At 44.3% G+C, this 12230-nt stretch overlaps 2 protein-coding genes across 4 annotated transcripts in view; one reads left to right on the top strand and one right to left on the bottom strand.

Annotated features, from left to right (window-relative positions):
• kcnh3 (potassium voltage-gated channel, subfamily H (eag-related), member 3) overlaps positions 1–7896 on the bottom strand; it is a 124875-nt gene extending 116979 nt beyond the window's left edge. Inside the window, exon 1 of the mRNA XM_084022234.1 lies at positions 7690–7896. Within this exon, the coding sequence (XP_083878360.1) occupies positions 7690–7765 (76 nt within the window). The 5' untranslated portion in view covers positions 7766–7896. The remainder of the gene's footprint in view (positions 1–7689) is intronic.
• idh1 (isocitrate dehydrogenase (NADP(+)) 1) overlaps positions 1–12230 on the top strand; it is a 183374-nt gene that overhangs the window by 164462 nt on the left and 6682 nt on the right. The window contains exon 1 of one of the 3 annotated variants that reach the window (XM_084023433.1): positions 11508–11644. The exons of 1 other annotated variant lie outside the window; for it this stretch is intronic. The gene's annotated coding sequence lies outside the window, so the exon portion shown is untranslated. Of the gene's footprint in view, positions 1–11507; positions 11645–11768; positions 11775–12230 lie in introns of those variants that run through there. One more of the 3 variants, XM_084023435.1, reaches the window with a different exon arrangement.

Raw genomic sequence — 12230 nt, 5'->3', positions numbered from 1 at the left:
TCAACAGGTCAGAGTTTTTATTATGCAAAGTAACTGCGTTTTTGGGGGCCTTAGCAACATAATTAGCATACCAAAATTGGCGTGCGGATGGGGACTGGTGAAAAATTTGATATTTTAAAGGTTTCATAGTTGGCCACAAAAAAAGTGGCTCTCTAGCGCCACCTAACGCGTTTTAGGCAAAACGACGCACACCGTAACTCCAATCGACACAAAATGTTGCACACATGTGCAGGCAAGTGTGCTCTACCAAATTGCAATTGGGACTACTAAAGTCCGCCTGCCGAAATGTTCCGCCATTTTGAATTTTGTGAAAAACACGTTTTTGCTAACTTCTCCTAAACCGTAGATCCGATTTTCACCAACGTTTCTGTGAATCATCATTGAACCAAGCTTTGGAAAATATAGTTGCGTTTAGAAGTTATTAGCCAATGAACATCAGAGGGGCGGGGCTCTAGAAATCAATACACATAACTCCACAATCTTTTACCCAATCATCACGAAACTTGCAGGATATGTTGACATATCTCCCTGGAACATATCCTGAAAGTTGTATTAAAATTGACTGCTCGGGGGCGCTACAGTAAATCAGCCATCTTAGGCCACGGTGGCAAGGCCAGGCGGTCCGACACTGAAGGCGGTCGTAGCACTAACCGAGTTGCGTGTGTGCGAGGGCCCGTGCATCACAGCTCGTTATTATTATTTATTTATTTTTTATTTGCAATATGCCAGAATGTCCGTGTTGTTAGGGTAATAATTATGACGAGCAACTGCTGAATGTTAATCATTTTCAAAATAAATGAACAAAAACCTTAAACAAACAACAAAACCCCGTAACCCGAGGTACGTACCGAACTGTGAATTGTATGTGCCGTTACACTGCTGATACCCAGCCTAATAACTTCAGCAACAACACAGACACCAAGCTGTACTTTAGTTTGATCTCAAATAAGATGAAAGTAAGTTGCCATGCTGACACGACCATTGAGTTCAACGCCTTGCTGTGCCTAAGTACAACTTCGCCTAGCTGCTAGCATGGCTGACTCTTCAGCTTTTAATCTGTAGCCAAGCCTAGCCATTACTAAGTCTATCATTATATCTGTTCCTGCCTGTGAGAAGCTGGGGGGGGGGGGTAAAGCACAAAGTGCCACGAGGGAAGCACACACCTGAGACACGACCAAGCTTCACCACTAATCTGTGCTGTCAAACATACACAGGCACAGATACACACAGATAAACAAACCCAGGCTCTGGGAAGAGGTAACAGACCGTCTCCCAACAGCCCGGGGCCTTGTACACTCATTTTCTCAATTACACATGTGCAAGTAGACACGTATGCCCAAAATCAAGTTAAAACAAGAGGAGGGAAGCATCTAATAAAAGAGTGAAAGAGGGACACAACAGTGAGGGATAAGTGGATCATTTAAGTCATGTCAGCTGTTACAGGGAGACAGAATATAGCTCACGTGTCTGAGACTGGAATGAGTTGTGTTGTAAAGTATCGTCTGTGTGATAAGGCTGAGAAGATGGAGGCGAAGAATCTAAATGAAATTTTTTTTGCAATAGTCTGTATTCTTGTCAGATATGAGGCTAACATAGTAAGCCCTCTATCAGTCCAACTAACACTTATTGATTTGCTAACAGATTCATTTACTGCAACTGTGGGATCTCTCAGTAAATCCCTGACATGTGTGCAAAATTGGCAATATAAGATGTAAAGACATCAGTTCCCCAGCAGACTTCATTCTATTCTATTCTTAAAACCGTGTAGGTGTAACACAGTTATTGGGAAGAGACAGTCTGACACCAGACAGAGACTTCGATAAATAATGGGTCTGTGGAAAATATTATGCATTATTTTCCTTCATGATCAGTAAAGGCCAAACCTTCAACGATGAGAGGACAATAATGAGATTTCTTGTCACAGTAGGACTCATTTTGTTGGCCCTCCTTCATGCAATCAAATCTCCTTTGGGATTAAAATGAAGCATGAGAGAAGGAGTGGGTGCTCGCTGGCTGGTGGGAGCTTGTGCAGAGTGCTGCTCCAGACATGTCCACGTGATGAGCAGGGCTCAGGCCCTAACCTGATTAGGACCGGGCCAGGACCCACTCAATTAATAGGACCGATCGACTCATTTAGTTCCACACAGCTGTTGCCCTTTTTTAGGAAGCACAGCAGCAAATGACCATTGATGGAACTATACTATTCAGAGGACTCATTCGTTTCTCACTTTCCTACACACTGTCATTTTCACTTATTAACACATTCAAAATGATAATTCTAATACGACCTCTGCATGAATCCGCCGATTGCAGAATGAAATGAAATAACAGGGTGTTAAATGTATGTGTTGTTTTTCTCCTGCTGTTCTGATAGCCTTGGCAGTCATCATGAGCAGGGCTGTACGTTAACTTTTTCAGCACATAGCACTAGTGCTACAGAGGCTGACGGTTTTTTAGCACAGGACCAGAGAGTTGTAAAGACTGTCTGCTGGCCACTGCTTTGTAAATGGCCTCCTGGCCCTCTGGGAAGTGGCCAGCCATTTTTACGCAACCTTGGGCGGGTCAAAGTCATGGACGTCGGAACTATTTTCTGAGAGGGGGGGCAGGATTTTTGTTGGGAGGGTCAGGGGAGAGACGCACACAATGATTAAGTGGATAAACGGTCCGTGTACGTTGCGGCCATCCGACTTTCGCTTTGAAGTCAACAATCGCAAAACGGATAACGAGTCGTTTCCCGTTTTTCGCTTCAAAATAAAAGAACGAAAAACGGAAAAATTACTTGTATCCCGTTATTCGTTTTAAAAACGGAAAACAAGAAATGGAAAACGACTCGTTAACTGATATTAGATATTGTGTTTATGAATGGGATTCGGGGATGAAATAACAGTGCCATTTTTTATTCCAGATTTTGCCGTACGTCTTTTTTAATGACCCGGAAGGCGCTGTTATGCTGCGAAATTACCTGAAAGCCTACTTTGAGACATTTAGAGGGAGCTGTAAAACACTGTTCATAAACGCTCTGACAGCGTCTGACGCTCGCCTTTTGAAGTAAACCTACTGTTTTAAACACGCACCAAAAGCGTTATGACGTGGACATAAAAGCGGGGCCTCTGCCTCTTCGCCGCCGCCACTCAGCTGTTGATCCTGGGAGCCGCTCCGTGAGTCGGTGTCCAGCTCATGGAACCTGCTAACAACAGCGATTAATTAACATAGTGTAGAGTTATGATTAGCGTAATGCATAAGTCTCTCCTGCTTCCTAGTGTTGCGCAGCCAGGTTTTCAACCTGCGCAAGGCTGAGAAAGAGCGCTCGGATGCCGCGGGGAGACTTATGGGGGGCGGATGGGAGGGCGGACCCCCCGCACCCCTAGTTCCGACGTCTATGGTCGTAGTACCATCGTTCTACACAGAAAGATTTTTTTTTTTTATGGCTAAATCTGCCCATATCACCCCGTGCACTGTACAGCCCTGAATGAGAGGGGTCCTATAAATAAGAACCTTTCTCCCAGTGTATGAACTTTACATCCATGTTAAAAGCTGCTCACTGCGTGATACAGAGCATATAGATTGCCTCCACACGGCTCTCAACATGGTGATGGCTGAGCCGGCAGGTTACTGCCAACAGTGCAAACAATGGTCACCGTGCTGACAGCTAACAGTCGAACTATGGGGCACATCGGAGACGTTCTCCGGCACAGTGAACCTGTCTCACTACTCCATAAAGGGCCCTAGTTTCGTGGCGGAGGGTGGCGGAGCCGGCGTAATGCAAGTTTCGACCCGCGCAGCCTTGCGCACGGTCAGTTTGGCAGTTTGGTGGATCGCCTGCGCCAAGATGGGTGTGGCGGCGCAGCAGGGGGAGGCGTCACAGATTCAGCTTGGCGTAGCGGAAGTTTCGTGGCAAAAAGCCTCGCCGAGACTTCGCCGAAAGCCCGCCAGCTCCAACCTGGTTTACTCTCGGCGCAAGGCGTAAATAAAGTCCATTCATTCAAGGCGAATCACAGCTGGCGGAGTGGAAGTTTGGCTGACGGTGCGCAGTGCGCACACGTCACCGAGACCTCACAAGCAGGTTTCCACAGTTCCAGGCACATTTAAATGCAATAAATAATCACAACAAACACTATTTAATGCAACTAATTGAATCAACATGTGAATTTATATCTATATAGATTGTCCCGTCACATCTGACGTCAGATCAAAGGCGGATGGCACGCATAACGGAAACTCAGCCTCTCGGACCAAAACATCTCCCTCTCTCTCTCCTGTTTTTTGTAATATCGGCATTGTTATTATTATGATACGCACGCACAGCGCGTGATGCGCGTGGTGGGAGCGGCGGCGCTGCTTCTGTCATCGGGTTGTCAAGTGACGGATCTTACACTGAACCTCCCCTAACGCATTAAAGGAGAGGAGAGGAGAGGAGCTCATTTGATTGGTGAAGATCTGAATCGGCTGTTAAGGTACGTGTCCACAGGGGCGATCGCTTCCCAGTATTGCACGCTTGGTGGGCTGCCACAAAGGATGATTGACAGGCGCTGTCCTTGCTACAACCACTTCATGGCTGCACCTGATTGGATGAACGCTTTCACAGCTGTCCTGTCTGCTCCGGAGTTCAGGCAGACCAACATGGCGGCTCGTTTGGAAACTTTCTCTTATTTTACGAAAATAGTTCACCGAAAGGTGTTTCTGAAAACATTTTAAGCGAGAAATAAGCTATGCAGTTGCTGAATCTGTCTTTATTTTAGATCGACAACATTCCGTTTAGAAGATTTTCGCGAGCGTTCCCGAGGCGGCGAGTCGAGCCCGGCGCCTCTGATTAGCATAAAGTAGATTGACTTCAACTTTATGCAAATGAGGAACGGCCAACTCGCGCGCCGTCTCTCGACATTCGCCGCGACGCTACAAGAATGCATTGCACGGCTTTTCACATAGACAAATGAATGGGACGCGGGAAACACCGCTGCCTGTGGACACGTACCTTATATCCCAGTCCACGCCTCGTCTCCTCCTCGTCTCCCACTCACGCCTTCTTCTCCTGTGTGCCTGCGCGAGCCTGCGCGGTGCACGAAACTTGCAAAGTCCAGGCGGACACACCCCGTCGGCGTGGCGCACGTGCGCTGAGTGCTGACTGCGCCTGGTCTACGAAACTAGGGCCCTATATCTTTACATAGACTCAGGAAAATTGACAGAAATTGCCTACATGATACAAATCTGCTGTAACCCACTCACACTATACTATCAATACCGAGTCAGATTAGGCTGCAAATAAAAGTAAATGTCATTATTGATTGCTTTGTCAATTAAATTGTTTTCCCCCAAGGAATCCATGTCTCATTAAAAAGGGACATAGCTTTTTCTAAAACCTAAGGTGACATCATTAAATCAGTCAAAAGCACAAATATATTCATTAAAATGGAATTATACAGAGAAAACAATCACATTTAAGAAGCTGGAAGCGTGACATTTATGCTCGATAAATAACTGCAACGATTAATTGATAAGTCAAATAGTTGACAATTAATTTTCTATTAACGAACTTAATGATGAATTGACTAATCGTGGCTGCTGACAATAATAAGCAGATCAGTATCTGCTATCATGTAATCAATCAGTTTCATTACAGTTTCATGATCAAATTCATAAAAATGAATAGTTTCCACTACTGATTAAAGTCATTCAGTCATGGCGGGCCTCAGTTTTTACCTAGGTCCCTGCTCTCATGTTACCTTACATATAAATGATTCAATAGGGTATACGGATTTTAGGTTTGGGAAAAACAAAGCACTGTTATCAATTTGGTACTCGGTGTCAGCAGGAGACAAAAGTGTGCCTGAAAGCAGCAGAGCTAACAATGAAATGTACAAGCTCCTTTACTTTCTGAACTTGGGCCCGAGACATTTCCAAAATCAATGCGAATGTTGACAGATTCCATATTCGGTCGACTGTTAAACAATGGAGCAGCAGCACAAAGCAGCTACTTTTCAACAGAGCCTTTTAAAGTGATCGTCATTTCCATTTAATTCACAATCAAAAGCCTTTTATTTGTTGTACACAGCAGCAGTATTCACTAAGATACAAAGCGTCCGTCACCTCCACCGACAGCAGCATTTTACTCCAATCCCACTCGAGAGTCTGATTTAATAAGAGTTAGTAATATCACACCATTTAAATACACATACCCACATGGATTCATACTTAGACCCCCCCCCCCCTCCTCCAGAGCAGTTGCACAAATTCTCCCATAATGCACATGCTGCCACCCTCCCCACCCCCACAACCTCTCATTTCACCCCCACACCGCCACCCTCCTCCTCTTCTGACAAGCAGAAAGGCCACGATGAATTCTTGACATCCACGCCAGATAATTACAATCACTGCACATGCCGGAGATGTGTAATTATCAGCACCTCGGCGAGTGGAAGGCCTGTGTTTTAGCCAGTGAAAGAAAAATAGCTCGGCTTCTAGACCTCTAGACCTGACAAGAGCTAATCTGCAGAACACGATCATTTCCATCCTACTGTTTGAATTGTGAACACATGTGCTCACATGGGCACAGGGGGTGGATAACTGCAGACTATGATTATAGTGTAGACCTGAAGTATTTGTGGATTCTTTGTCACATTGCACATAAAAGCACAGACATGAGTGAGGATACTATACTGTACAGAGAAGTGATTTCTTTCTTTTTCATGCACTAAAACTCACTTTGACTTTCAAAGTCAGAGCATTTAAATGTGCTGCCGACAAAAACAAGTGGCATTATTGCAACAGTGTTTTGTCAGCATAGTTAGTAGAAGAGGACGTGGAGTGAGATCGGGATCTGCCTTTGAGCGACTTGCTTTGCTGCATGGTCAAATGTGTTATGCTGTCACACATAACTGGTTCAGGGGACACTTGCACACTCCCATAAACTCCCATCGCCCCGAATAATCAACGCAGACGAACGGCCCAAACGCACTACGCGCATCTCTCCCCCGCCCACCTACCCAGCATGGGCTCAAACACACACGGGCTGCTCATCGCATCTGCTCACAAGACACCCTCGCCAAAGAAAAGAGAAAAAAAACCTGTGTCCTCTACGTCTCCCTATCAATCTACAGCATCATTTCAACTGCTATTGCTTGAAGAGTGTTATCAACAGAAGAAACACACTCATCTTGGATGAGAAGTGTGAAAGCTTTGAGTTTGCAACCTTTCTGGTGAGACCGACTGACGAAGACGACACAGGGAGAGCCAAATAGACACAATGGCCACAGTGGTGCACAAAGGAACTGAAGGAAGTCTCGGGCACAAAAGCTACATCTGAAGGCAAAATCACAGCTGGAAGAATCTCTTAACACCTTCAATTGCGTGCATCTATGGTCATCAAACACTGCCAGCGCTGGAACTCCAGACCAGAATCCTGTTTGTGAATGCACAATATGATGCATCTGTGGTAGTTACTGGACACTAATTATTTACACTGTGCTTTGTGTGTAGCCCATGGTGTGAAAGCATGGCTGACCTCTTCTTGTGCTTACAGGTGTACATCTAAGAAAATGTGACCTTTTCACATAGGTTGGCACTTTGACACGAATTCGGCAGAGTGAACGTCTTTTGAAGTTGACGCCTCCATGTGTGTGGTGTTCCACACAGTGAGTTTATTTCCCCTTATACATCGGTGTGTAGTGCACAAAGCTCTCGCTCGTTACTCACGGGTGCCATCGAAGCGGGTGGCGATGGTGTCCAAGAAGGTGTTTTGCGGGGCCAGCAGCCCTCTCATCACCGGCATCCTGCTCCGGGTGGACTGGGTCCTCCTGCCTCTGCGCCCTGGGGCAGCGCTTGACTCCTGCTCGGAGCCGAAACTAGGCAGGAAGCGAGAGGTGCCCGGTGCGCATCCCAGCCCCTGGAGAAGCGCACCGATCCGAGATACGCGGGGTGACTCCACCTTGGCACCGCGGGGGTTGTGACCATACTCAACTAAGCGGAGGGCGAGTAAGAACCGTGGGATGCACCTGTGCGCTTCCGAGCGTGCGTTCGCGAAAAGCAGCTGCGCTGGAGGGAGGCGAGGGTCGAAGGACAGACCGCAAGTTTTTGATGCTGATGGCGCGTGGAGTGAATCTTATCGCTGCAAGCTCCTCCTCAACTCTCTCTCTCTCTCTCTCTCTCTCTCTCTCTCTCTCTCTCTCTCTCTCTCGCTCTCGCTCTCTCGTTGTGTGGTTACCTTGCCACAACCGAGAGCAGATGCAAAGTCACGTGACGCCTTTCAGGTCTCGGTCCTGTTTCAAAGTGGATCTGGGAGACAACAAAGAGATGGTGTCTCCTTTGTCCCGATGTGTAAAAAGAAAAAGCAGATCCTGTCTTCACCTGCTGTTTGCGTGAAGACAAAGCGTCAAGACCGTGATACGTCTTTTAAAATCCTGGTTTCTAGATTAGACGTAAGACCTCACGTGACCGCGTCTAACTGTGTCCATTCAATTTCTGAAGTTAGAAATCAAGGTGGAATTAACTATATCATAATTTGTAGTTGATTTGAAGATGTTCGAGGGGAGGATCGACTCCTCTCTCCTCTCCTCAGGACCACATGGCCTCATGTCGGAGATATGAAGGAGGCGCTCAGTCCTCGTTGTCCAGTGAGAGTCTGCCATCTTCTGGTTACCGTGTCCTCTTTGTTTCACATGGAGAGGAAATAGGAGCCATTAAACTCTCTCGGCCTTTCTTAAGATACACGCTTAAAGAGGACCTATTATGCAAATGTTTTGTCATCACATATAAAATAAATATTGTTTATGCAATAATCTGAATGGAATTATTTATACCGGCATTGGAGGCACTGGACCTTCTTATGTGTTTACTTGATTGTGGAATGCAAATTGATTTGTCTTGTGATATCGTTTCACTCATATTATCATATAACTCATAGTTATAACGTATTTCTACTATGTGAGGTTTTACATTTCTCAGTGTAGGCCTATAGAACATTCTTATAGGCTACTTAGCTATTTCCTGACACTCACACACACACACACATGACTTGACTGCCTAGTGCTATTAATGTTTACTACAAACAGTAAATATGAAAAGCTGCAAAACCAAGTTACACTTTTCAGGACCGGAGTGATTCTCCCAGTCCAACATGTCCGGCAGTAGGAGTACAATTTGATGTTTTGTGTGCCAAGATGGCCCTGGATGGTGTTCCAGGGCCATCTTGTGGTCTTGTAAACTTGCAATTAATCAAATTACCACTTTTCTAACAGCATGACACACTACAAAACCCGGGGCCAGGCACTGTAAAGAGTTCTGGTTGGTCTCTGGGCATGTAATGAAGCTGCTGTTTAAGCACCTTGTCTGCACCACACTGATGGGAGGGAACAGGCTGCACAGCATAGAGGGAGCAGTGGAGGGTCATAGCCTCATAATCAGACTGGATTTATTTTGACTCACAAATAGAGCACGAATTTAAATACATTTAAAAATTGACAATTGTGCAAAACAGGTAATAATTAGCCTGGCATCACCCTCCGGAGCACTTATCCTTGCTGATACACACCATTTGCTTTGTTTTTATTCATCAGAGTGGCATTTAGGCAACAGATTTATGTTCAAACACACGTCTTATCCATTTCTTACTCACTCATTCCTCAAGATAGAGGATAAGCTGTAGAGCTAGAATAGATGGAGCAAATACACACCCCTCCCATCTAGAATTAGCTTTCCTTATCGATGCATGACTAATTTTTCACAGCATCAATTAAATCCACACGCCAAACAATTCCAACAAGCATATAATCCTGCAGAGGTTACAACCGTCACAGGTGAACCAGGGGAGGTGACATGATTGACAACCACGAACAGCAGAGAATAGAAGCCGTCTGTTTGGCTCACCTTTTTGAAGTCCACTGTTCATGACAGTGTCCAGACTGATCATATTTCCCACTTTATTTGTCAAGTATTCCAGAAATCCACTCTCCATTGCTGCCAGCATGCAGCAACATTGGAAAATGTGTTAACTCTCCCAGTCTATTTTTATTCTTAATGGGACCAACATTTACTAAATGGACATCATGCTGTGTTGAAGAAGACTTGAAACTAGAGATTGAGACCATAAACTCATGTTTACAAAGTTTATTGAAGGTAATAAATCAAGTGGGAAGTAAGGTCATTTTCTCATAGACTTCCATGCATTCTGACCTCTTTTTGCAACTAATAGTCGCCCCCTTATGGCCAGCAGAGAGAATGCAAGTTTAAGCCACTTTAGTTTTGGCTTCACTCTTCAAAACTGTGGTTGCTGTCTGATAGATGGCTATTGACCTGAGATGGCTCCCACCTGTCACCTCAAACCACGCTCTTAAATATGCATAACATAAAATGTCAGTTGTCATGAATGGGGATATTAGCTATTTTGTACCAGGCTGTAAATGCGATTGACTCTTTTTTGAAGTCTGTTTTCCTGTTAGTGGTGAAATGTAACTAAATATATTTACAGGCGACTGTATGCCTAAAACTTAAATTATCCCAAAATAATCAGGTCATCAACTAAAACAGATTATAGTGAAAAAATAATTAATAAGAACAAGACTGCACTCTAGGGTCTAGGGGTCATCATCATCATTTTCAGTTCTTCATCAGCTCTAAGGAGTAACTTTACATTTTGCCTTTCATTAGTTTTAATGAGATGATTGTCCACAAGGTTCCTTGTGAAAAATGCAAAACTGATGTTTACATTTAAAGTGATTTTATATGAACAATCTGATAAACTGTCGAAATATTAACTGTCTTAAATGCAATTGTCTAATTTTAACTTATTGTTTGTTTTGTACTTTTCACTATTCACTGTGCAGTGTCCTTGGGTGCTCAGAAAGGGGCCTATAAATAAAATGTATTATTATTATTGTTATTATTATTATTATTATTATTATTATTATTATTATTATTATTATTATTATTATTATTATAAACGCATCAAATTAAAGGGGGTGGCACAGCAAATCTTTGCCCTTGGGCCCCATAACAGTTTAATCTGGCCATGAGAGTTCTCTATTTAAACAACCAGCTACTCAAGTTCACCAAAGTAGCCTAATGATAACCCATGGAAGACAGTAAGTAGTTAAATATTCACGTTTTTATCTTCTTTTCAGTGTCATAATGTGTATGCCCTAGTATGTGTACTTGGCCAATAAAGATGATTCTGATTAAGTTCTTACTTATCTTTATTGTATATTATTTTAATGAGACATACTGAACTAGACAGTATCATTTTTGTAGTGATATAAAATAAACAAAGATTAAAACTGAATAAAGTGCTCACGAGAGTGTGTGAAGGGGATGACATAACATTCAGTTTTAAGTAATCACTCAGATTCAATGAATCTCCAGTCTATGTGGCAGAATAGCGCAATGTATGCCGGACCAATCAGCGAGCCACGTTTGCAAACCCCGCCCACACAAACCACGCCCCATTGGCTCTGTGGGCTTCTCTGATTGGTGCCTGTTTTTTTTACTCCCTCCTGATTGGCTAGTATCTTATCGGCGATGTCAGGAAGTGGAAGCCGCCGGGTACCTGCCGCACCTCTCAGCTGAGACCGCTTTCAGCTGAGACCGCTTTCAGCCTTCACCAGTCTGCCCGCTCTCGTCGTCGCTCGCTCCGTCGTGGACCTTTAAACCGAACAAGGTATGCCTTTGACACATAAACTGAAACGGTGCGTATTGCAGACGAAGGACAATGCAATATAATGCTTATCTCATTGTGTTGCTTCACTGGTTAGCCACAGTCGTGCTAGAAACCGTTGAACCAAACAACAGTTAAAGCTCAAATGATGTACTTCCTGTACGAACAGGTTCAAGCTATTATCGTGCAGGGGGTCGGGGATTTTTTTATCAAATTCAGTCGTATGTATAGCAACTCGACTCTTTAATGGCCAGTAAGGCTTATAGTCTAATAAATCTCCTTCCTGTCTTCGTGTGTCACCCTATCATTTAGTGGTAGAGCTGCGTTTATGTAAACTACGTTATGTGCTATGTTAACGGTCTGCATTCCTCGTCTGCCCCGCTGACACAACACCCTGCCTTTGGCAGTCGCAGCAGTCTCCTCCCCATCATGCGATTATCAGTCAGCCCACTATGTAGGTCATTTTCACCAAAAAAAGATAGAAATCTGCAAGTTGTGAAACTTGAGAAACTCAAGGACCAAGTGAGGACGCATGCCCATGTTAGAGGACGTTGTATCACGTAGGCTACATTAATAGAATAAACAGGAT

Source organism: Eutrigla gurnardus (genome assembly GCF_963514095.1).
Source record: "Eutrigla gurnardus genome assembly, chromosome: 12".
Classification (NCBI taxonomy): domain Eukaryota; kingdom Metazoa; phylum Chordata; class Actinopteri; order Perciformes; family Triglidae; genus Eutrigla; species Eutrigla gurnardus.
The sequence above is the reverse complement of the archived record's forward strand: the minus strand, read 5'-3'. Positions and strand labels throughout refer to the sequence as shown.